General features: G+C 57.0%; 1 protein-coding gene across 1 annotated transcript in view; it reads left to right on the plus strand.

Moving 5' to 3' along the window:
- Positions 1-20,462, plus strand: part of LOC102969028 — a 43,759-nt gene extending 23,297 nt beyond the window's left edge. The window contains exons 6-7 of the mRNA XM_042989279.1: positions 4,697-4,769; positions 20,115-20,462. Of these exons, the coding sequence (XP_042845213.1) occupies positions 4,697-4,769; positions 20,115-20,266 (225 nt within the window). The 3' untranslated portion in view covers positions 20,267-20,462. The remainder of the gene's footprint in view (positions 1-4,696; positions 4,770-20,114) is intronic.
- The last annotated feature ends 5,362 nt before the right edge of the window (positions 20,463-25,824 follow it).

Here is a 25,824-nt window from a genome sequence, read left to right on the forward strand (position 1 = left end):
CCCCCAGCAAGGGGACCCTCTCGGATGGAGGGCAGAGAGCTTGCCCCAAACTACCCTGAGGGCTCCGCCCCCCTGGACCAACGGGGCGATACCCCGCCACGAAAGGAAGGGGACCCCGTCCCAGTCTTGGCCAGTGCCTCTTGCTGCTGGCTTCTGGGCCTCCATTTTGCCATCTGTAAAATGAGGCAGTAGCCTGTCAACCTTGCACGGTGTTCTGTAAGGCAGAAGGAGCACGGGATGTCAGCTGGGGAGAGGCCAGGGCCCCGCTTCACTGGAGTGGGAGGACGGAAGGCCTCAGGTGTCCAGATGGGGCCCCCGCTGGCCTCTAGGGCGCACTCCCACTACTCAGCACTGGTCACTGAGAGGAGGAAACTCTAAACAGGTGCTCTGAGTGCAGCAGCCGCCCTGGAACAGCCTTCGGGAGACCTGGTTCCAGCCCGGGCTCAGCCCCACCTATGGGTGTGACCTTGGATCCTGTCTCTGGCCTGCTTGGCCTTGATTTTCCCAACTGCAACATGGGGCCATGCGGGATCTCGGTCATCTGAGGGCCCTTGGAGCTCTGGCTTCCTTCTGGCTGCCTCAGTGGTCCTCTGTGGTTTGTCCGTTTGCTTGCTGGGTCTCTAGAGTCCGAGGGCCCAGGATTACTGGTCCACTGCTGTCCGGCCTCCTCTGCTTTCGAGAGGAGACAGAGACCGGAGAGGGTTGATGCCTTGCTCTGGGTAGCAGGCCCTGGGTGTGAAGCCCACTGCCAGTGGCTGGCCCCCGCTTGGCCAGCACGGGCAATGGGGTTGCGGTCATTAGCCAGTCCCCATGGTCTGACACCCCCCCCCCTCCCCAGCCACTTTTTGACCCCAAGATCCTGATAGTGCTCACACCCCAAGCTAGCTCCGAGGGACTGCCTGTGGGCGCTGGGGCCGGAATGGCATTTTATAGAGCGTTTTACCAAATGGGTGGGCCGCCGGCCAGGCCTGGAAAACCCTTCTGGGCTGTGGGGTGGTCACCGTGTAACCGAGCCGAGCCGGCCCCGTGGCGGTGGGTCCCAGGAGGGTGTGGCTGCCGCACCTGCCCCTGTGGCTCACCTGGTGCCTTTTGGTCACGAGACCCTCGGCAGCACCTACGTTGGCGTCCTCGCCCGCTCGGCCGAGAACTTCCCGAAAAAGCCATCAGGGTGGTAACTTCTGGAAAAGTGATCAGTCCCCAGGCTTGTGCTGGCTGCCCGTCTCGGACCCAACCTGGAAGCTGTCTGCGGCTCTCTCTCTGTGTTTTCGGCTGTGATAGTGAACGGCTCGCAGGGCCCCGGGTCGGTCCCACACCAGGTTATTGCCGCAGCGGGCTGTGGTCTCTGTTTTGTGACCTTGGTGGCAATGGTACCTGGAAGCTGAAATGACGAATAGCGAAATTGCCAACTTCAATTAGACCAGCGACTGCCTTTCCCGGGGCTGTGCCTCCACCACTGCTCCATTAACCGTAAACATACGCCAAATAGGCCCTAATTCTCTCTAATTGCCCACTCCTGAAGCAAAGAGTGAAATTCCAGGAAGAGGCATATGTAAACATCCTCCATGGCCCTGCCAGCCAAAATTAGAGGGCTGATGGGGGCCAGCAAGAGAGGGGCCACGATTTCAAAAGATCGCCCAATTACCTCTCCCGTTTTCATAAATGGGTCCGTAATGTCCAGGCCCCGGTCTTCACAAAGGTACAGGAAATTAGCTTTGCAAAGAGCCTGCGTCTGTGAGGGGAAGTTGTGGGAGGGTGGTCTTTACTCAACAGGTAGGAAGCCTGAGATCTGAGGCGAGCCTGATTATTTGTATAAACTACGGGCTGTATTTCTGGAAATCACCATTTTATTGAAAATAATCCTTTTAACGTCTCTCCCTGCACTACACATCCACGAGTTATGTGTACCAAAGGCATGCCAGATCAGTTGGGTCCTGTTTGCCTCCAGAAAAGAGGAACTTTTAAGACCTTGAGCTAGAATGTTCTAATCCTCTTAAGCCACGGAGGAGGTTTCTGGGGTGTCCACCAACGCTTCCTGCGTGGCTCGTGGGTTCGGTGCACGCATTTGTGAGGTCTGAGCTCAAATGCTTGGGGCAGCTGTTCCCCTGGACCCTGTAAGGAGGCCTTGTGTTTTCCTCTGGTTCCAGATAGTGACTCATCTCTGCAGCTTTTCTGACATCTGTTACGATTCCAGCCCGGCACTGCGTTGTTGTACATCACAGCAGACGCGGGGCCGGTGCCCACAGCTTTGAAAGTGTCGCGTGACTTTGCCAGGGCTGTGTCTGCACAAGCAGCCTGGGGTCTGCGTGAAAGTTAATCAGGGACAGTGAGGAACCCCGGGGAATTCTTGGAGCCCCCGGGGCAGAAGCAGGAAGAGACCCAGATTCCCCGAGCTACCTCTGATTTCCCTGGTCCTGGTAAACGCACCAAAGTCCTTTCCCCAACTCTTAGTCCCACGGGAGGTGACAGTGCCTGGGGTCTTGCTGTGCGTTCAGGGTCTGGAGTCCCATTGTCCCCTTAGGACTGTGGCAACCATGAGGGGTGCACCCCAGGCACTCACAGGCCCCTGGGGAGGCCTGGAAACTATCTCGGTGGTATCCCGCTCAAAGGGGGAGGCCCAGAGGGGCACCTGGGTGGCTCCATCGGTTGAACATCTGACTTCAGCTCAGGTCCTGATCGCAAGGTTTGTGAGTTCGAGCCCCGCATCGGACTCCGTGCTGACGGCTCAGAGCCTGGAGCCTGTTTTGGATTCTGTGTCTCCTACTCTCTCTGCCCCTTCCCTGCTCACACTCTGCCTCTGTCTCTCTCAAAAACAAATAAACATTAAAAAATTATTTTAAAAAATGGGGGGCCCAGAGCTTTTACCTAACCAGAGTCTGCCCTTGGTCAGCCACCAGCTTATATTTATTAACATTTATATTTTATTTTATTTTTTTTTAAATTAAAAAAAAAATTTTTTTTAATTTATTTTTGAGACAGAGAGGCAGAGCATGAGCAGGGGAGGGGCAGAGGGAGAGGGAGACACAGAATCAGAAGCAGGCTCCAGGCTCTGAGCTGTCAGCCCAGAGCCTGACGCGGGGCTTGAACTCACAGACTGTGAGATCATGACCTGAGCCGAAGCCGGACGCTCAACCGACTGAGCCACCCAGGTGCCCCAACATTTATATTTTAAAGACTATTTGGTTTTTGTTCATAAAATCAACTGATTAGGGGAAAACAGTGTTTGGGAAGCTCAAGGCCAAGGAAGGAATTTTTAGGAGGATTTGGAAACAAGAGGTGTGCCCTCCTGTGTCCTGGCCGAGTCCTGGGTGCACAGTGATGGACGCTACTGAGAATAAAGAGGTGTAGGCAGTGGGGGGATCCCCGAGGGCTTAAGTCAGGGCAGGGGGAGTTGCAGAGGGCCTCTTCCCACCTTGGGGCTCCCTGCCTGCACCCGCTCTTGCCCCGACCTCTGGCTCGGCCCTCACCCACCTCAGCTGTCACAGACCACCTTTCGGCCACACCTCCTTACCTTCACTAGACTCTACTGAACACGTGTGCAAAATCGACTTGCTCAAAATAACGTTTTTTGTTTTATTTTATTAAATTTTTTTAATGTTTATTTTTGAGAGAGAGACAGAGAGAGACAGACCATGAGCGGGGGAGGGGCAGGGAGAGGGAGACACAGAATCGGAAGCGGGCTCCAGGCTCCGAGCCGTCAGCACAGAGCCCGTCGTGGGGCTCGAACTCACGAACCGCGAGATCATGAGCTGAGCTGAAGTGGGATACTCAACCGACGGAGCCCCCCCGGGCGCTCCTGTTTTGTTTTTTAATAAATTGACTTCTTTCCTGAGCGGTCTTAGGGTTACAGAAAGAGTCAATGGCGTGCACACAGACCCCAGTTTCTCCCGTCATTAACACCCTGTAGTGTGGTGGCACATTTGTCTTGCTTGCAGAGCCCATCTCTGATGCGTCGTCGTTAGCTAAAGTCCAACGCTGACGTCACTGGATCCGCTCTCGGCCTCCTACGGTCTGTGTGTTTCGACAGATACGTAATAATGCGAGTCTACCATTAAGCGACTCACTTTTTGTTTAAACTTGAAGGCAAACGCTCGAAACTGAAGGTTGGCTGCGCCTGGCCGCGGCTCTTGGTGGGGCTGATGAAAATTTGTACGTGGTTATGAAGGTGAAGGTGTTTGTCCAGACGCCACGATCGTCCAGCCTGTGACGTGTGCGCTGTGGTTTTAGGACACGCTGTCCATTAAAGACCCCACAGCCCACTCCTCTCGTCTTGCCCCTGCTCACACCCCCATCCCGCTGGCTTCTCTCTGAGCACATGCTGTGCCTCGGCTGTGCCCTCCGTCATGACGGGATGTCCTTCCAGGGAATCTTCTCCCCACCCTTTCGGCGTCCAGCTCGGCGGTCACTCATGCAGTGGCTCGACATCTTTGGGCTCCACAGAGTAGTACTTGGATGCACGGGTAGCTCTCAGCCAAGGGCTCTTGGGTCAGGAGCCTCGTTCTTCCTCTCTGTCTGCCCCCCCCCCCCCACATCCTCTCCAGACTCAGAGGAAGCTGGGGTGCGGAGCTTGGCGGGAGAGTGAGGGTACCGAAGAGAGAAAGGTTGGGTTTTCCCAATCCCGCACTCGCTAGAAGCTGGGGAGTCCCTGCTTGGGGTGGGTGAGCTTCCAGGGCAGTGACCCAGCGCTTTCTCATTCCAGTCGAAGGCGCCATCTGGAATCCTCCACGGAAGAGACCTTGACGCGCGACCCGGCACCCTCCGGCTTTCAAACCGTAAGTTGCTGGAGCGTGGGGAACGCATCTGTGGCCTCGTCACTGGGGGGGGGGGGGGCTGCCTCCCGGAGCACACTGCCAGGCAAGCCCCGCGGGAGGGAGTGGTGAGCACCGGCCAGTGGTCCGCTCACGGGGAGGTGGGTGCCCAGCGAGCCACACTGATTGCGGACCTGGGGGGGCTTGTGTTCTAAGGCAGGACCCCCCCAGCCTCCTTGTGTTGTCTCTGTGGCAAAAGAATTCTATAGGCGGCTTCGAGTGCCGGACCCCCAAAGAATTCCTTCTCTTTCGATCCTCTACCTGAATGGCCCTTTCATTATTGAGTGTCCCTTTGGCTCTTGTGCCCCAGGGCAGACTAGGACGGAAGTGCCCTTGGGAGCTGGGGGGCCCTTCAAAGGGCCGAGGAAAAAACGCGGGCCGAGGGACCAGCCTCTCAAACGGGCTTCGAGCTCCAATGACCTTCGCTCACCCCCTTGAAATGTCTGGAAAACAGAATGGGCAGATTTTCTGTCTTCAAAGTTTCCGGCTAAGTCTCTTCAAGTTCTTTATTGTTTGGGACTGAGACACTCAGCAATGGTAATGGGTAGTTGCTTTTGTATCGGCCTTGAAAGGCCCAAATATTTTCATATTGCTACAGACAAAGCCGTCTATTTAGAAATGAATGCCATGTCTGTCGTTTCCCACTGGGGAGACTGTGTACAACGTGTGTGTCTCTGTGTACTCGAGGGTCTTGAAACAGGTTTCTCATGGGGATGCCCATTCACCGGGGTCCAGGGGGAAGCACCAGGGAAGAGTCCGGGGGCCCTAACCGCATACCTGTCCCGGTTTGTCTAGGACGTGAGCCCCGGGAAGGTCTGGCTGCACTAACATTTACTGTGCCTGTGCCTGAATCTGCCACGTGTATGTGTTAAGGACTGTGGGGCATGCACACCTTGGTGATCAGCTTGGTGGGAGGAAGCAGAGAGGTCGAAGACTGTGGACGTTCCGTTTGTCTTGTTGGGAGGTCATTTCACTGGTATCTCTTACGTGGTCCAAAGAAGCGAGTGGATGGATGAATGAATGAAGGCACCGGGGCACGAATAAACAAATAACTAGGTGGAGAAGTGAAAAAGCCAGGATGAGAGTACAATGAGCACGATCCCATTCGATGCCTAGGAGTTTGATACAGAAAATCAATAAAATATCGAATCACCGTGTAAAGAGAGCCACACAAGAACCGGTATCCAGTGACCACGGACCAAGGCGTACGTGTGATTCAGATAGGTAGCCCCTGAGGTCTATCGTAAGAGAATAAAACCCAAATGGAAGCAAGAATGAGTAGGAAGGGGAAATGCAGAAAGCAGTGGTGGACAGGACCGTATCGTATGCTTAAACCTTTGCGAAGAGGCTAGATCTCACGTGAAGCGTCCGTAGCAGAAAAGATAGTAAAAGGAGTGATCAGTCAGGGCGGGAGGAAACTGTCGTAGGTGACGGATAGGCTTATGACAAAAGATCGTGGTGCTGGGGTCCCGGGCGACGCTTCTCTCCAGATTCATCAGGTTGCGTGCGTTAAGTAGCTACGGCTTTCTGTATGTCAAAGCAAAGTTAAAATGAAAACGAATAAAGAGAAGGCCACTGAGAGAACTCGCACCGTTGACGATGAGAGCAGGAACCTCATCAGGATGAGAAGGTTCGAGAAAGAGGGAGCAGGTGTTTGGGAGGGAGAGCGAGTGCGGCAAAACGCAAACAGTGAGGGAAAGGAAGAAGGGTAATTTTCTTGGACGAGGGGGTGAACACATACATAAGGAGGCCTGTGTCGGGTTATTGTAAACCAAGCGTTACGACGAGTCCACGTACGTGCTCCTGGCATAAGAATAAGTGAGTAGCAGAGAAAGAGTTCAAAGAATCGTTAAAAAGAGAGAGGACCCAGGACACCAGAGAAGAGAGTTAACTTCTACCAAAAGTTTTCTAACTCCGGGCACACATAAATAAATAAATCCCCAAAGGAGAGAAAGCCAAAGAGAAAGAGGGAGAGAGGGAGAGAGGGAGAGAGCGAGCTCACGGTGGAAACGCCTGGACCCAGATGGGAACACAGCGTGAGGGGCTTGTGGTGTCGTCCGGTGCTGGGAGCTGAGCCTGTCCCCCGAAAGGGTAAAAGAAAGAGAATAAAGTAAAATTATCTAAATAAAAATCAAGCACAGAAGGAAAAGTCACAGACGGTAGGTCCAGAAACACATTAATGGGTGAATAAATTCAGGCAAGAAGGCAGTGGTAGGATTACTGGTAGGAGACTGTCATGCGTCCAAGCTCATGGTTAGTCCATTCTATAAGCCGTGGTGCTTTTGATAAAATAAGAAGTCTCTAAATAGACAAGTCAGTCACCAGAGAGACACCCGGGGTGGATGGAGTGAAGGGTGCCGGGCCCCGCAGGAGCACCTGCTGGGTGTCGGCAGGGTGGTAATTCATCTCATCTGGGCACCTGAGCACCAGGAGAAGGCAGGCAGGGGAGTGGGAGGGGAGAAGGGAGAGAAGCAGAGCTGGGGCAGGTGGTAACAGGGTGGCGGCGCCTAAATGGATAGGTGGGAGGTCCATGGGGGAGGGCAGGCTCAAACTGTGGATCAGTCCAGGTCTGAGCACTCACCCCATTAGTAGTGGAGTAAGTAGCTGAGAAAGAGAAAGAAAACAAGGAAGGGAGAATGAATGGAAGGAAGGAAGGAAGGAAGGAAGGAAGGAAGGAAGAAAGGAGAGAGGGAAGGAGGGAGGAAGGGAGGGGGAGGAAGGAAGGAAGGGAAGGAGGGAGGAAGGAAAGGGGAGGAAGAAAGGAAGGGAGGAAAGGAGGGAGGGAGGAAGGGAGGGAGAGGAAGGAAGGAAGGGAAGGAGGGAGAGAGGAAAGGAGGGAGGAAGGAAGGGGGAGGAAGGAAGGAAGGGAAGGAGGGAGAGAGGAAAGGAGGGAGGAAGGAAGGAAGGAAGGGAAGGAGGGAGAGAGGAAAGGAGGGAGGAAGGAAGGGGGAGGAAGGAAGGGAGAGGAAGGAAGGAAGGAAGGGAAGGAGGGAGGAAGGGAAGGGGAGGAAGAAAGGAAGGGAAAAAAGGAGGGAGGGAGGAAGGAAGGGAGAGGAAGGAAGGAAGGAAAGGAGGGAGAGAGGAAAGGAGGGAGGAAGGAAGGGGGAGGAAGGAAGGAAGGGAAGGAGGGAGAGAGGAAAGGAGGGAAGAAGGAAGGAAGGAAGGAAGGAAAGGAGGGAGAGAGGAAAGGAGGGAGGAAGGAAGGGAGAGGAAGGAAGGAAGGGAAGGAGGGAGAGAGGAAAGGAGGGAGGAAGGAAGGGGGAGGAAGGAAGGAAGGAAGGGAAGGAGGGAGAGAGGAAAGGAGGGAGGAAGGAAGGGGGAGGAAGGAAGGAAGGAAGGGAAGGAGGGAGAGAGGAAAGGAGGGAGGAAGGAAGGAAGGAAGGGAGGGAGGCAGGCAGGCAGGCACCGTGACGCTGCAGGGGCAGGGACCATTTGCATGTGGCATTAGGATTCATGGGTCCCTGGCAACCATTGGTTCAAGAGAACCAAGAAGGGAGAGAGACAGAGAGAAATGATGGAAACCGGCTGGGGAGGTGGGGGGACCGTTGACTATAGATGATCATGTATCCAGTTAGGCGCACCTGTCATCCAGAAGCAGAAAAATAGTTACTTAACTGGGGAGAAGGACCTGATGGATGTGTGGACATTTGAATGAAGGAGCGAAGGAGAAGAGAGATTTGCACTGACTGACGAGGAGGGTGCCTGATCTCTGAAAGAATGAAAGGCAGTAAGAAAGATCGGAAGGGTGGAAGACAGAAACCAATCAAGATGGGGGGGGGGGCGGTGGTGAGAATCAAAATTAAAAAAAACCAAACAGATTCAACAGTGAAGTCTATGAGAGGGTACTGGTTTAGCACCAATCGCCCACATTAGTTCAACTCTGGGGCCCCAGAGTTTATAGATGATAAAACCAATACCATAGATACAAGACTGAACGTGGCCCATGAACGAAAAGTGAATACACACATAGGTATACGAGAGAGAGTGCCATGCCTGACACAAGCACGAGCGGGCACCGGGGGCCCGGAATAGTGACGGATTCGAAACTGGACTCCTGACGTTGTTAAATAAACCCGAGACCAGATCACCAGCTCGAGGAATTAACGAGCAAAAAGCAGCCCCACACGGACGGCGCGGCGAAGGCTCCGGGAGCCACAGATGATGGTTAATCCAATTCTGTGCACCTGAGGTCCATAAATAAAAGCATGAATATTGAAATAGAAGGGTGACAGAAAGAATGAGTGAACGCGGGAACGACTGAATTGTGAACCGAGATTGCCTGCAGCAGCCAGGGAGAGGGCTACCCTTTGGGGCTGTCAGTCATCCGGCTCCAGGCCCCTGAGGCCCCTGAGAGCGACAAGAGAGAGAGGAGGACAGTGGAAGGAGGACCCTCATCCGTGAACGGTGCCGGGGGTGTGTGAAGGGACAGGCTCTGTTAGGCGTGGTGGTCAGGCGGGCCTCGCACCGAAAGGTCGACGAGACGGACCAGTCCCAGTTTCTAGAGCGAGGGAAGTAGACAGAGAGGAAAAAGTAGCAAAGGAGGAAAAAGGGAAGATAACGCACGTTAAAACGATCGCAGTGACCGATGGAGAGAAGAGAGAGGTGGTCCAAACAGGGCTCAGGATTAGGTGACGGACCCCCTCCTTCGATAGATAGATGCATTACAGCTTTCGGAGAATAATAGGAGACCAAGGAGATAGCCCACGGGCAAGGCTGCATGTCCCTGCACTGTCCTAAGGTATACGCGGTGGGGGCCCACGACCGCAAGAATAAATACCCAAGTGTCAACGGGGACTCAGTGCCAGGCACGCGCACGCACACGGGCAGGCAGGGCGCTTGGTGTGCACGGACGGGGCCTTGACTGGCGGGCTCGCTCGCGGGGGGACCAGGAATCGAAGGAAGAGTCAACACGGAGGGGATGGTGGGACGGGGGCTCTTCCTCCTGTGGGGAGGAGCGACAGCAAGCCGGGAAGGTGAGATCTGGGGCGAAATAAAAGAAGGGAATAGGGGACAAGGAGGCTGGGTGAACACACGAACAGGGCCGGGAAGAGAGGTCTGCGGGACCGAGGCTCCGATTAGATCGCAGCCGTGCTGTGGATGCCCACAGACCAGGGAGTCAGGTGTAAAGGGATGAACGGAGAGGAGCTGGGAGGGAGGACGAAAGGACGGACGGACGCACGGAGGGAGGGAGGGAGGGAGGGAGGGAGGGAGGGTATGAGCTCTTGGCATGTTGTGTCCTTGGCGCACGCACTTCACCCGGCAGGGGGGGGGCTGGCTCGGGGGTCCCTGGCCGCGGAGTGCCATTGCGGTATCCTGGCTGCGTGGGCCATTCGACCTCATCTCTCTCATCCTCAGTTTCCCCATCCGTGAACTTCGAAGGCCATCAGCTTCCTGCTTGGATTGACTGGGGGGGGGCACATGCTCTCCCACCCGTGGGCAGCGCCCTGTCCAGAGCCCTGGGCAGGCGGGAGGGCCCAGGCCCCGGCCCCTGCAGAATGTTGTGTGAACAAGGGGTGTGGGGCCAGGTGGGTGTCTTGGCCCCTCCCCGGGCTGGGTCACCTGTGAGGGAGGCTTTTCCCGCCAGGGGGCAGCAGAGGGCAAGGGAGCAGGAGGCCCCGGGGCCAGTGGGCCCTGTCTCCCGACCGTGCTGGGTGTGGCGCCGCTCACATCGGTGGGGCTGTGTGGGTTAGAAAGTGGCCAGGAGTGCCCGAGAAGGGTGACCCGGGAGCCCAGTGACCCAGGCGCCCAGAGGCAGATCACCAGAAACCTTGTTCATGCAACTTTCTGAAATGAGCCCAGGTGCACCTCAGCCCGGGGTTGCAGAAGTGGGCCCCGGGTCCCGGCCCCCTTGACATGGCATCCCCAGAGCCCGTTTCAAGGCCTTACTGTCTTCTCGACTGTTTTCCGATGTACTCTGTATTTCGGCAAATACTGCTCTTGCCTTGTGTGTTGCACGGTCTTCCCTCCTCCCGACCTGCCCCGTCCCTCCCCCACCCCCCCCCCCCACCCCGTGGGCCGTGGCAGGTCTGGAGGGTTGTGTCCTGACGTTCCCAAGCCCAGGGGCTCCCTGGATCTGTCTAGTCTTTCTCTGTAGCGGGCAGGATTTGTGCAGTTGCGTGTTGTGTGCTTGTGTTTGTCTGTAAAATCTAGAACCAAAGTCCTCCTCAACCTCTCGGTTCCCATTTGGGACACTAAACCAAAATGTGCCCTGACCGGGAGGAGCCGTCCCCACCGGAGCCAGGATGCGTGGCCGGGAGCGCGCGGGACCCGCAGGAGCCGGGCGGGGGCGGGGCTGGCGTTAGGTCTGCTGGGCAGGTTGGGCTGCTTACGCCCGGAGTGACTTTGGCCCCCGGGGTGGGAACAGGGAGCTAGCCCGTCGCAGGTGCCAGCTGGGGCCGCTCCTGCTGAAGGTGCTCACCTAGGGCCGTGACGTGGGGGGCACAGGACTCAGAGCCGTAAGGTCTGAGACGGGATGTGAGGACAGAGTGAGGGGGACGGGGGCCACTTCCACGCTTCAGTGTGGCCCCACATGGGTGATGGAAGACGTGGAATTCACGTGTCAGGAGGCCACCCTTCTCTGCCTCCAGTACCACGTGTCTGGGCCACATGGGCCTACGGGATGGGGCTGCAGGCCTCTGCTCTCCTCCTCTTTAGGAATCTGGAGGCTCCAGGCTCTGCCTCGGCCCGCCTGACGCCTAGGGCGGGGTGCACTTGTTACCCTGAGGCACTTGCTAAGACAGGGTCCCCAAAGAGCTTCCCTAAGCCCCCCAGGAGTCGCCGTGCAGACCAGGATGGGGGTGGGAGGGGCCCAGAGCAAGAAGAACCCCTTTTCAAAACAAATCTTTTTAATGTTTATTTATTTCGAGAGAGAGAGAGACACGAGAGAGAGAGACAGACAGACAGAGCACGAGTGGGGAAGGGGCAGAGAGAGGGAGACACAGAATCCGAAGCAAGCTCCAGGCTCTGAGCTGTCAGCACAGAGCCCGATGCGGGGCTCGAACCCACGAACTGTGAGATCATGACCTGAGCTGAAATCAGAAGCTTAACCGACTGAGCCACCCAGGCGCCCCAAGAAAAATTCTTGTGTGGTTACTTTAAAAGTCAGCTGAGGCTCAGGAAGAACTCCACATGTTGGGTCCGCAGTGGGGAGGAGGAGGGAGCCACAGCCAAACTCCCAGAGGGAACACGGAGAACGGGAGCAGACCTCTAGGAGCTGGCTGGAAATGGGCCAATGGGAGGAGCTCCAGGGAGACCCGCTGGTTTCCCCGCTGGTTGTGGGCTGGGATCCAGTGGATTCCCTGTCTTCTCGGGAATGCAGAGGGCAGGGGGTCATCAGGTCAGGACGCTCAGAGTTTTTGGCTCTTAGAGGAGTTTTAAATCTGGAGCTCTAAGGGTCTTCAGTTCTGGGATGCTGAGATTCGGGACAGGGCTCGCTCCCCACCACGGCCGCAGAAGCCAGAGTGGGACTCCCGGGGCCCCTCGGGTTCTGTCCTGACCCACCCATGAGGTCCGAGTTGGGATCTCAGTGCTCCTCTCTGATCAGGGCCTGTCTTAAATGTGTGTGTTTCTTTCCTAATAACTTACTAAAACAAGGACAAATTTTTTCTCTTGGACTTTGACCTTCGCATGCTCTCCCTGCACAAATCCTTCCCCTGGTGACACCAGGAACTCTCCTTAGATTCCTCTGTGACTCCCAACTCCCTCCTCGGGAAGCTCAGCCTCAGGGCTGGCCTTCCAGAGGCCGGAGGCTGGGTTTCTGGGGTAGACAGGCCAAGGCCTCCTTTGTGTTCCTAATGTCAATGGTGTGGATGTCACATGACCTAGAGCAGGAGGTCACCCATCACGCTGACACATCACCCTGCTATTTTCTCCCCCTTCAAATTCTTGTCTATGGGCATACTTTTTTTTTTTAAATGGGCATCTTTTTTTTTTCTTTAAATAAGCATCCAGTTTTGAAACCTTGCCTTCTTCACCACATACATCCTACGTTTTCCATTCAATATTTTGTCATCAGTGTTTAGTTTTTTCCGTAAAAAAAAAAAAAAAAAAAATCATTGCCTCACTGGCTGCGTTGTGTCCCATCGAGGTTACACCCTCATTACATCATTCGCAATGCCAACCTGCTATCGTTATGCGTAACTCACCTTTTTTTTTTTTAATCCTAATGTTACGAATTACACCACAGCGAATGGCTTTGCATACCCGCTCTTTCATCCCCTACAAATTACTTTCCTTCACCCAGAAATGACCATTGCTTCATGACATGCTGGTTTCTCCTGCTAGACTGTGAGCCCCTTAAGGGCAAGGAGCTTGTCGGATTGATCTTTGTACCTCCAGAGCCCTACGTGTTGTAGGTGATGTGGGGATGCTTGTTGGGTGAGAAGATGGACGGACGGATGGCTACATGGGTGGCGAATGAATGAATGAACGAACGAACGAACGAACGAATGACTTTCCTAGGGCTGAGCTTCTTAAACGGAAGGCCAGGGATTTTGTATGGGTATTGACTAATTTCCAAAGGCTTATAGCATTTTACCGTGTCCAGCAATGTATTGGCATTTTGTAATCTCTGTCAAAAAGTGTTTTTCTGTCATTTGAACTTGCATTGCTTTGATTACTAATGAAGGTTGAGCGTTTTCACATATATCTGTTAACCGAATGCACTTTATCTTCTGTGAACTGTTTGTCCAAGTCCATTGGGTCATGGCTTTCTGATGAGATCGGTCAAGGGTGGAATGGGTGTCCTTAGGATATAGTGAGCCCTCCGTCACTGGAGGCATCCAAGGGGCAGGCCAGGCAGACACTCGGTGAGGATAGTTTTAAGGAGATTCAAATAGCAGCTGTGGGGTTCGTCTAGACGGCCTTTCAGGTCTCTCGGACCAGGATTTGCTTCTCCCCGGAAATGGGTGGAGGGGACATTTTCCATTTGGCCTGGCAACATTTAAGGTCACGTTCCCTGGGTGGATTCATGCATTTATGATTTATAAACTCTAAACCGCACCCTCTGTAACTCTTGCGGGACAGGAATATCTCTTTGAGCCTCCAAGGTCCAGGTAGCCGTGCCCAGCATCTCGTGTAGTTAGCTGGTGACTTCCCGCCAGCCCTGTCACCCACCCCCGTTTCACCTTGAGAAGCCAGCCCCCTGGACCGCCATTTCCCACCTCTTGGGGAATCGGCAGGGGCCATCTGCTGCCCTTTGCACTCCCAGTGTCCTCCAACACGGGAGCAACTTGCCCCGAGGCCTCGATTGATGGGATGAATCGGATCGGGACTGGTGGAGAATCCCCTTTGGTTTTCTTCAATGGGGCAATCAAATGCCATGAGGCAAGGAGCAGAATGGACCCTACACTCCTCCAGGGTTTCCCCTCGTGTTCCACCACAGACTAACCCCGGGCTCAAAGGTCATCGAGGCCACCCGGGGAGGGGGTGTCGCCCACGGAGGGCTTGCCCTACTTTTCTAGAGCACCCTCTGCCCCCAGCAGGGAGCTGCTTCCTCCCACTGAGCCCTCTACTATAGCACTGAGCGCTGTTTGCCTGTGTCAGAATTAACTCACGCACGTGTCTGCCCCAGCATCGAGGCTTGGGAGGCCCGCAATGGCTTCCGGCACTAGTCTAGTCCATCCATCCATCCATCTGCGCATCTGGCCTCCATTTCTTGCCCTGGTGCTTCGGCCTCTCCCTCCCCTGAAAGCAAACCTTTTCGTTTTGGGCGGGCTGTGTAGTGCCATGGGCTGTGGTCATGCAGCGAACGCCCTTATTACAGCTTTCTCGTCCGGGGTCACTGCTCTGAGCACGTCCCAGCTGGACTCATCTGCCACTGTCACCCACACGGCTTCTGTCCCCATGGCGCTTTCCCAGGCATCACACGCCGCGACGCGGATCCAGGGCCAGGGTCCGAGAGGGCCCTCCCCCCCACCCCGCCCCCCGCCCCCTGTGAGCCGAGGCCGCCCTGCCTGGTGCATGGTCCCTGCCGTGAGCTTTGCTTCCAGCCTTTCTGCTTCCTCCACCAGACGGCACTGGATGTAATTCACCCCTCCATTTCTCCATTCCTTCATTCCTTCGCGGTCGACAAACATTTTTTAAAGTGAGCTAGTGCTATACTAGAGTGGTTCCCAAGGACGCGTCCCCGCACCTCTTTGGGAAAGAAAAGACGAGCCCCCGTCCGCCAGGGACTGCCTTTGCGTGCCAGCAAAAGGCGTGACCCTCTCGGTTCAGCTCCTGCTTCTAGATTCGAGTTCCGTCGGAAGTTTGATTGGCCTCTCCGACTTTGTTCCTCACAAAACGAGGTTGATTAGTAATCAGCAAACTGTGTCCCCGGGTGTTCAGAAATCACAACCCGTGCCCTCAAGAGGCCAGAGTGACGCCTGGGGGGTCTGAGATGAATGGCTGCTTCCGGCCGTGACAGGCTTTCATGTCATCAGGACACCCCGAACTTGCACGGTAATGATCCTAGAGCCGTTCCTGTCCCTTTCAAGATTAGTTAATGCTGGGTTCTATTTAGAGAAACCCCGGGGAGATGATTGTTCATGTGGGTGACGAGGATCATGCCCCGTGCGGGGGTCTGCGCGGAATTATCCACCGGCAGACCTGGGCATCCGAGGCGCACGGCACTTTGCAGACCCTGGACGTGGCCCTGAGCATCCACGCGGGTCCCAGGCCGGGCGGGACCCCTCCCCCACTTTAGCTCACTGCTGCCTGTGTGGGACAAGGCGTAGGTGTCGGGGTCTCCGCCTAGAAGTCTGCCGTTTATTCACTGCATCGGAGCGTGGGCGTAGAGGGCAGAGCCAGGACCCTGGAGCTGGACAAACGTGTGTGGTTTAAACTGACAGTGACAGCTCGAGTCTGTCTTCCGGGGGGACTGTGGCACCCACGTCGCAGGGCTGTAACCAGGACTTGGAGCTGGGGTTCTGGACAGGCGGTGCGCGTGCCCCCGGGGGCTGCTGGGGGTGGAGCGAAAGGCCAGGAGGGGTGGCCCGATTCGGCAGGTTTCGTGGGAAGTCGTTTCGCCCAGACAGTCAGGGGTACGCTGTGGGATAGCATTCCAAATTTGTATGACACTGTAAGATGAGACGGGAGTAGTTTTGGCAGGAAACTTTATGCCGGGGGGACGGGGGCCTCTTTGGGCGTCCCCCCCGAGCCCCCCCCGGGGTACGCGTTCACGCTCACCTCTGTAAAAGGTTGGAAGCACCCTCTATGTCTTGCCTACCGCTGTGTCTGGCCTGTGGGCGGCACTCACACACCTCTCTCCCCGAGAGACCTCTCCTGGCAGCGTCCTCCCCCCAAAATATTAGGCGCCAGCCATCAAAGACGTTGGCACATCCCCATCCCGATGTCCCCTCTCTCAATTAACAACCTCTGGGCTCCAATGCCAGCAGCCTGGGTGCTTAACACAGTACCAAGCCAGTGGTAGGGGGGCGCCTTCCACACTTGTTGAATGGGTACGTGGGTGAACGGTCAACTCATGAATTGTAACCAAATGCAAGTGGCAGATGTTAAAACCTTTACTAAGAGTTTGTATTTCACTCCTGATTAACCTGTTAACAATCTCTGTGTTGTATCTCACGGACTTTTACATGACGTGTGCTGTTCGAAAACCAGGATTCTCATTTTGGGTGTCGTGCGATGAAACTTGAGCCGTCTGTGTCTCGTGTTAGAAATTAGAACCCGGCAGGCCCCGGGGCCACTTAACTAACTAACCGTGCGGGGCTGGGCAAGTCCCTTCTCCTCGCCGACCCTCGGTCTCCTTTTCTCTGATGGGTCGCCAGAAAAACTTAACCTCACTGGGTTGTGGTGAGGCCACGGGCGGGGTCAGCTCCCCCCGGGCTGATCTAACACTGGCTCTCACTGAGAATGGCTGTGTGCCGGGGGTTGTCTCGAAAGTTCCAGGGGAGCTTTTGCTGGTTCCGGGTGGGTAAGGAGTCGGCATCGACCTTATGCTCAGGTTGTGTTTCCACGGTCAATGGAACGTGTAAGACAGAGGCTGAGCGGTCTGCAGGCATTTAGCGAGTCAACCGGGGTGGGGGTGGGGGTAAATCCTGGCTTCATTAATGAGTGACGGCTTTTTTCCTTCCTCGGAGCCTCCCCACCCCCACCCGCCCCCACTCTCTGCATCCTGGCTGCTGCTTCTCACGTGGAGGTTGAAGCTGGCTGGGGCAACTACTTGGGGTTTGTTCTGCCTCTGGGTGCTGTGTCCACAGACGACTGTGTGTGCCCCGGGTTCAGTTTGCTAGGCAGGAAGAGGCGGGGTGGTTTAGAGGGAGTGTGGAGAAGGGCTTCTGGGCAACATCCTTGGGGATTAAAACTCCTCCTTCGGCCCTTTAGGGGAAAGGCCCGTGTGCCTGATTTCCTCACGTCCCTCTTCCTTCTTTCCCTGGCTGTAAGGTGAAGAGAGTAGTCTGTGGTCTCATCTGTGGGCCTGGAACCAAGTTAGGGCAGGACTGTTAGACCCATCCCCTGCAAGCTTCCTGCTTTTTGGGGGTTTATAGATGGGCCTGGTTTATAGGTGGTTTATAGATGAGGGAGCTGAGATTCAGGCACGGCTGGGTGTCAGAGCCAGGACTGAACAGTCTCCCATGAGAAGCCGTGTTCTTTCGACCCCGCTATCAAGCTCTCCCAGTAATGGTGGCTGGGTGTGTCCCTGTCCCCACCGTGTGCCTGGCCGTGCTCCGGCAGGGGTCATAGTCGTCCAGAGCTCAGTCGGGTCCAAGTTGGATGTGGAAGCGTGGTCGCATTAGATAAGATATTAGGGGTCATTCGGGGTTGGGGGGGGTCTCTTCACGAGACCCCTGAGTTCTTTTCCTGGCCCTGGTCTCAGGCGTGTGGGGGGGAGTAGCATCTTGCTCTGTCCTCCCCAGATGGCATCCCAGGTGGGTTCGAGTTCTGCGCCCCCCAGCCTCTCTCCTGCCTGGGCCTCCCCTTCTTTCTGCCTCCGGCTTTCACAGCCTCAGTGGGCAGGCCCTGGCCTCTCTACGTGGCCGACGCTCCTGTCAACCTGGCCACTTCTTGTACCAGCCTGAGCTTTTATTGTGATGTCTGGTCCCCACACCTGTGCAGCCATCACACCTGCCGCCAGGAACACTGGCACAGACTCTCTGATGACTCCCTTCCCTCGGGCTTTGCCGGGGGCCCCTTGCAGTGTGGCTGTATGGACATCCCATGTCCTGGAGAACTTGTTGGGGCAGAGGGGGGCCTTGCCTTGGTGCTCCCAAGGGGCCCCCTGGGAGGCACAGGTAGCTAGGGCCCTCTCCCCAGGGGACTGTGAGTCTGTGTTTGGGCATCTGTTCCGCGATGGGCCTCAGGCTTCTCGAAGCTTCGGCCAGGGTGAGGGACTCTCTCAGGTGCCCAGTGTTTTCACGTCGCCTTCCCCTTGAAATGGGCACAGGGCTGGGGACCCCGTTTCCCGAGGGCAGGCAGGGTAGAGACCCCACTTCCCAAGGACAGGTGAGAAAGCGGAGGGTCAGTGGGGTCATAGCCCCCACGCTGTACTTGAACCCCATCCCTTATTCTGAGATCTGTGCTTCTGTGACCCTTGACAGCACTGTTTCCTGTGCCAGTAGGAGCCTGATAGATGTTCACGGACTGATGAGGTGGGGTTTTTAATGGCCGTGAAGAACTGAATTGACTGTTGGCTGATGTGCAAGTTGAATCCACATGTGTTCCTTTAAGAGGAAAGTGTGTTTTCTTGGCAAAGCTTCTTTAGGACAAATCTTGAGGGTCTCGGCCTATGCGGGGTGGGGGTGGGGGCTCACCCTAGGGGCAGGTGCGGCTCGGAGGGCAGCCACGGGGTGGGGGGGGGGTCCCTCCGGACGGAAATGTCTATCTTTTGCACATTTTTGGAAGTATTTATGTCTAGAATAAATCTTCATCTAGGCCGAAGTGTTGTCATTTGTGTTGTGGCCCGGGTGATTTTGATAATATGGCATTTGGTAATTCCCAGGTGGGGGGCACGCCCTGGTCACGCCCACACCCTCTCTGTGGCTGGCTGTGCGTCCCGGGGGTGTGGAGGTCTCCACCTGAAACGTCTTCGTCCTCGCCATTGACGTTAATTCACCCGTCAGGCCCATGCCAAGTCTGAGATGCAGCCGAGGGCACCCGAAAACCTTGGGGGGGGGGGATTGGACCCCAGACGTTGAGTCTTTTCACCTGCTCTCACCCCGAAGCACAGTACACGGGCACAAGTCAAGGCATGGGGCTCTGGGGGGTCTTGCTCTTTCGAATTCTGGTCCTGATGTCACCGTTTGCCAGCGTAGTGGCCTTGGGCAGGTTACTTGAACCGCCCGAGCCTTGGTTTTCCCACCTGTAGAATGGGTACTTCATGACAATGTGCGTTCAGAGAACGCTGGTGAGCACTGAGAACGCGGGCTGCATACCCTGCTGTACCCCGTGTGCTGGCCCTGAGAATCAGGGTCTGGGTTCGAGGCCACCATAGTGCCTGCGTGTGTGCAGCCTGGCCGAGTTGGCTCACCTGTAACCTGGAAACAATCACGTTTACCTGGCACGGTTATTGTGGGGTTCAATGAGACTGTTGATGTGAAAATAAATGCTTTGTTACCTGGCACACAGGGGGCCTCACTCCTCGCCATCCCCGTGGGCCCTGGGTGTGGGCACAGGTCGCAGACGCCCCGTGCTCCCGGGAACCGTAGCAGCCCAAGTGGCTGTCTGGCGGAGCGGAGGGCGTCAGGGAAGCACGCGGCCAGCTCCGGGGAGGCAGTGCGGGAGGGAAGCGTTTGCTTTTAAATACAGAGATTTAACAAGTTCAGAGGGGGCGGGGCTGAGGCCAAAGTCGGGTGTGGGCTGGGGGGGTCGGGGATCAGGGAGAACTCTTAGAAGCCCCCAGAGGAGGAGGGGGCTGATATTTTATAAACCATCCAAGCGTAACTGGCAGTGGTTTGGACAGGATAGGTGGGGTGGTTTTTAGGAAGGCCACGAGTTCCCGATTCCGGGTTAGTGGGGTGAGAACCTTCAGAGCTTAACGGTGCAGGAGGGCGTCAGGACTAGGGGCGTGCTTCTGGAAATCTCCGCGGGTGGAGGAGACTGGGGAGGGGGTGATGTGTGGGAGCCCAGGTTGAGGGGGGCCAGATCGAGGGGCAGGAGCTGGTGACCGGGTGCTTCCCCTGGCCCCCCCCCCCCCGCGACGGCCGCTGGGAGCCAGGGCCTTCTCCCGCGTTGTCCAGTGGCATCCGGTCCCGGGTGCCTCTCTCCTCTCCTCACCCCCCCCCCCACCCCCCGGCCCGCCCGTCTGCATGAGAACTGTTGTCGGCCAGTGAGACCGGGAGCGGGCCCCTTCATCTGCGCCTGTGTCTCTCTCAGCCTCCGCAGCCACGGGGACACCCTGCACGCGTTCCCGCGGGACAGGCCGGACCCAAAGACTCTGGACCGGGGCCGCCCCCTGCGAGGAGGGGCGCGCCCTCCCGGCCTCTCCTTGCCTAGCCACCCGCCCTCTGACTGATGGACATCACTGATCTGAGGCTCAGACGCGTGGGCCGGACCCCTCCCCGCCCCTCACGAGCCCTGAGACTTGGGGGAGCGGAGCCAGCGAGCCTACCTACCTCACAGGGTTGTTGTGAGGAGCGTGTGATGCGGTTTGGAAGCACCTGACCCGGGACTTGGCTCCCCCTGTTGTGCTCTCAATAAATGTGTTTCTTGCCTTAACAAAAAGTGATGGATGTGCTACTAATATGAGGAGGACTGAATGGCGGGTGCCCTGTCTGGCTGGGGCCGCCCTCACCCAGGGCGCGTGGCGGGGTGGGGCGGGCAGGGGAGCCAGCTCTGACCCCTGGGAGCCGCCGAGGCCCCGAGGCAAAGCTGGCCCGGTGGGGTCCTGGGATGGAGGCGTGTTGGGGTGAACTAACTCGGGCCGGTCCCCCTTCTTCTAACGGTTTCAGGAGGCTGGGTTCTTTTCCAGAAAGGAAGGTGAGGGGGGGTTGTGGAAGAAGTCTGAGCGGAGCGCAGCGTCGGGCTCCCTGGAGCCCCAGAGGGGCGGCCCCAGGCTGCGACTCTTCCTCCCCTCCTGGCGCGCTCCCAGGGCCCTGCAGGGGCCGGACAGAGCTGTCGCCCTGCTCCGCCCGCCGGGTGAGTGCGCGGCCAGCCCGGGTGTGACCCGGGGCCAACGCTCAGTCCACAGGATGGCTACCGAGCTGAGCGGGGCCCTGAGGAGGCTGCGGAGGGGCCCCTGTCCCCACTGACAGGAGCACCGAGCCTTGCGCCTCCGAGGCCCAGCTCAGGAGAGTAGGGCTGTCGGCCAGATGGGGCCAGAGGGGGCGCAAGGGCGAGGGAGCCACGGACCCGAGTCCACGTGGAGTCCCGGGGTCGGCACACCTGGCTTTGCTGGAGCAGACGCCCCGGACACACCACCAGCGGGAAAGGAGAGGCTGAGCTCTGCCACCGCCACCGTCAACACCAAAAGCCACCACCACCGCCACCGCCATCGCCTCCGCCTCCCTCCGCCACCCTCCACCTCTTCCTGCTCCTGCTTCCTGCTTCATCACCTTCTTCTTCCTACGTTCTCCTCCCCCTCTCTCCCCTTCCTCTTTCTCTTCCTTCTCCCCTCCCCCTCCTTCTTCCCCCTCCCCCCCCCACCCCCCACAGGGAGGTGCCTCGAGAGAACTACAGGCGAGTCCCGCCGTGAGGGCATGGGGCTGAGCGTGGCCCTTTGGCAGAACGAAAGAGCCACCTTGGTGCCCGTGGCCGTGTCTCGGCCAAGGAGACTTAGCCCGAGTCCCTGATGGAGCTGGAGACACGGATGGTGCTGAGTGATGGTCCAGGCAGCACGGAGACCAGGGGAAGAGGGACTCCAGAGCGTGTCCCGCTGAGATGAGTCCATCCCGGCCAAGATGGGGCCGAAGGTCCAGGAGAGGCCTGCCCGTGGTGGGAGCCCCACCCTGCTTCTGATGGAGCTCAGACGTCCATGATGAAGGGCCCGCTAGATGTCCTAGAGCCAAGACCCCGACTCCAGGCCCAGTGAAGGCGATGCATCCAGAATGAGGGTCCCCTTGATGTTCCAGAGCCAAGACTGCAGCTCCAGCATCCAATGAAACTCAGATGCCCATGAGGAGTGGCCTCTCGATGTTCTAGAGCCAAGACCTCAGCTCCGGCCTTTGATGAAGCTTGGACGTTGAGAAGGAGGCTCCCCTTGATGTTCCACAGCTGAGAGCCCAGTTCCAGCCTTCGATGAAGCTTAGGCATCCAGAATGAGTGGCCCCTTTGATGTTCCAGAGCCAAGAGTCCAGCTCCAGCCTCTGTTGAAGCTCAGATGTCCCTGTTGAAGGGTCCCCTTGATGTTTCAGAGTTGAAACCCCAGGTCCAGCCTCTGTTGAAGCTCAGACATGCAGAACTGGTGAGAAAGCCTCAGGGCTTTCTTGGACAGGACTTTGCTTGGGCAGCACTGGGGGTGTTGAGACTGGAGATGGCAGAGGAGACCACCCAACGCCTGCAGCACCCCTCCCTAGCTACCCCAGGGGTAGCATTTGGACCCACAAGAAACTGGGTTCCAGATGTATTAGGAGAGATGTGGAGTAGGGACTCCCGGCAAGAGGAAGAGTGTTAGGAAGAGCTTGGCGGCCGAAATAATGGATTGTGGGTGTGGCACTGCCGATGAACTTGCCCATGACAGTGTATCTGTGCGGCAAAGCACCGTTTCATGCTTTTTAGTTGTGCTGGACTCATGGCTGGCTGCACACCAGCCTTGACCCACAGGGCTGCCAAGTTGGCTGGGCCCTGGAATGTAACCCAAGCTCGTTTCTGCGGCTTAGCTCCTCTCCCAGGGGAAGGTGCTAAACGCCCACTCGCCAGACCGGCGTGAAGCCGTGACCTTGGGGCTGGTCAGATCTGATTGCCTCTTTCTAGCAACGGAAGCTCATTGAGGTTGGGACCGAGACAGGGCCGGGCCATCGTGATGGGCGTGAAGACAGCATGGGGGGCAAGGGACGCCTCCAAATACACGGGGACGTGATGACGGCGGCTTCCCACCCAGAGGCAGCTGCCTTCTGGGCTGGGACTGTGCCCCGAGCACCTTGATCGTAGCTGTGGTCCTTCAGGAACTCAGTTGACATCAGACTGTCCACTAAGCTGAAGAGACATGACAGTTAAAGAAATAAGGCCCAAAATACTGACTTGCTCAGGAACCATAAGAACTTCATGGGTAGTTAGAGTCGAAGCTGTGGAGAGTGTCAACTTTGGGAGGAGAGAAAGAAAGCACAGTATCTGGATGTGTGGACTCTGAGGTCTCTAGACGGGGAGGTTCTGAGAATCTGATGTCATCAGTTATGCTACTGAGACGCAGCTCCAATAATATATCCCAGAAACTGACTTATTTTCTGCAGTTGGAGCCTGCAGGAAAAGGGAACCGCTAGCAAGAGTTTTTGAAAAACACATCCTAACGATGCCAACATCGTTTTGGTGATATTTCCTGGAAATTCATTAGCATTTGGAACTGTGCGCACAAAAACTTCTTTTATGAGTAACTGGAACTCTAGACCTGGGATGGAACGGAGCAGTATTGTCATCTTAGAGGACTGCCCTGCCCCACCCCCAGCCTCTTTTGGCCAAGTTATTTTAGGAGGTTTCCAAGAACAAGCAATTATTAGAATCAGTCATTGCTGATTTCCTAGAAGTCCCCACAACAGATTCAAAGCCAAATGCGAACCGGGTGAGCCGGCAGGCTTGCAACGTTTGTGAAGAAATACGGAATCTGCTCGATAAAAAAGTCATCAGCTTCAGGGAGCAAGGCTCAGAGTAGAATTGCAGCAGTAGGAATAAGGATGGATGGAACGTCTAGGTCGTGAGGCGGAGCCCCTGATTTAAGATAGATAAGAGACTATTACACAGATGCCCCCCCCTCCCCACCCCCCCCCACCCCGGGAAGGTGATCCAGCTCTGGGGTGTTTCTGGAGTGTGCTAGGCATTGTGCTGGACTTGCTGCCCCCACCCTCCAAGTCCGAGAAGCCAGATCCCAGGGGCTACCACCGAGGTCTCAGTGTAGACGGCTTCCCTTTGATCAGGACTAGATGCTCCCCCCTCCCCCGACTGGTCTCCCAGTTAGCTCCCCTATTTTACAGATGAGAAACTGAGGCCGAGGGAAAGGTTGGCTCCATGATGTCTGTTAAGACCAGACCTCTCTCTGGAGCTCAAAATTCCCTACCCTAGGCTGCCTCTGATTTTACTGAGATTCAGGAAGAGCCCTGAAGGCTGAGCGATTGTCTGCAGTCACCCACCAAGAGAGCAGAAGTGGGAAGGCTTGGCACCAGAAGGATCTCCCCCGTCCTTGGGCAGATTGACTGGTGGTCACATCCTCCAGGAGCCCAGCCCCAGTGCCATGCTGGAAGACCAGGCCAGAGGGAGTGAGGACGCTCTGGGGAAGGGCGGGGGGTGGGGCAGCAATGGGCCAGGAGGAAGCCCGACTGGGAGTCTAGGGAGCCAGGCCCAGCCACAGTTGGCCCCACCTCTGCCCCTCGGGGCCTCAGTTCCCCCATAATTCACTTTGTCTTCTGCTTAGAGTGGCTCCTGCTGGCAAAGTGGATCAGTGGCAGGGAGGCCAGGGGTTGCTGAGGGATCGGAAAGTCATGGCCTTCTTCCTTCCCCCAGAGGGACCGAGGGTGGGGGGGGGGGGGCGGGCAGACTGTGCTGCTGCTTCCGGCTCAGCTCTTAATGGAAGCAGGGAAGGCAGGGGGATCCCTTGGGCTGCAGTTTTCTCCCAGATGACTGCAACTTTCCCTTATTGTTACCAACAGCTGCCATTCTGGAGCTGGGGGCTGGAGCGGAGGCAGGGGCAGGCGGGCCCTTGGAAAGCTTTCTCCCCAGCTCCGCTCACACGAGGGCTGGTTTTGTGTGCCGGCCTGGCAGCGAGGGTCAGCGCTCCTAACAGTGTCCTCTGGGTACTTCTCAGGAGACACTTAGGGCTCTTCCCCTCTCTGCGCCCTGCAGTCACATGGGGTCTCAGGGGAGGTGGTCCCCACAGCAGCAGACGCTAGGCCCACCCGTGGGCGGGTGGAGGTCGGTCAGGAGGATGGCTGGGCAGGGCAGTGGGGGCAGGACGGCGGCCGACTGGCCCAAGGAGTCAGGCCAAATTCAAGTCGGAGGTTACTCAATCAGCAGAGGAGGGGGAACCCCGCTCCCCAGGGAGGGATTTATTAGGCTGATTTGGTAGCCGTGCATTTTCCAGACGGCCCACAGGCCCATAGCGGCCTTCCTGCAGCTGAGGGGCCTCAATGGACAGAGCACCCCCAGACCTCCAATTGCCCTTGGGTGGGCTGGGCGTGGGGCGGGGCGGGGGCTGGCAGGGTGTTGCGGAACGTTACCTATATACCTGCACTTTACAAAGCACTTTATCTGTTTGCTTGGTTATGGCTGGTGGTGGAATTGAGTGGAAGTGTGCCTGTCAGCGGGCTGGGTGCTCCCGTCAGCCCCCATGTCATGGTGGAGAGCCTGAACTCAGAGAGGGGCCGGGCCATTCTGGGGATACGTCCACAGGGGGACGGGCATTCACCCTCGTGGGAGGAGCCATTTCTCTGATGCCATGGCTGGGGGCCTCAGTGCCCAGCAGTCAGAGGACCCCACTGCTGGGGGCAGAGTCCCCCCCGCCCCTTGCCCAGCGTGCCCCAGAGCTGACTTTCTGGGATTGGTCGGCCAGACTGGAACATGCCTCCCTTCGCTTAGAACCGATTGTGACCCCAGAGGGCCAGGCCTTAGCCAACCTGTTCTCACGCTGCCCACGAGTGTGCTGCTTCGAGTTTTTCTGCAGCCTGGGACCCCGATCCAGGGCATAACGTGCACCCCTTTATCCCAACTTCTGCACGGCCCCCAGCACCAGGTAGACGCTCTCTTGGTGTTGGGTGGCCGCCTCAGGCTAAGCTCAGGTGTGGTCCTGGCCCAGGGAGGGCTCAGTGTGTAGAGGGTCCCTGGCCTGGGGCGGTGGGGGGGGGGGGGCGGGGGCAGATGTGTGCCTGTGCCTGTTGGTGTGCGCGGGGATCTGGGTGTGTGTGTGTGTGTGTGTGTGTGTGTGCGCGTGCGTGGGCGTGCGTGC

This window comes from Panthera tigris, chromosome B3, assembly GCF_018350195.1.
Source record: "Panthera tigris isolate Pti1 chromosome B3, P.tigris_Pti1_mat1.1, whole genome shotgun sequence".
Classification (NCBI taxonomy): Eukaryota; Metazoa; Chordata; class Mammalia; order Carnivora; family Felidae; genus Panthera; species Panthera tigris.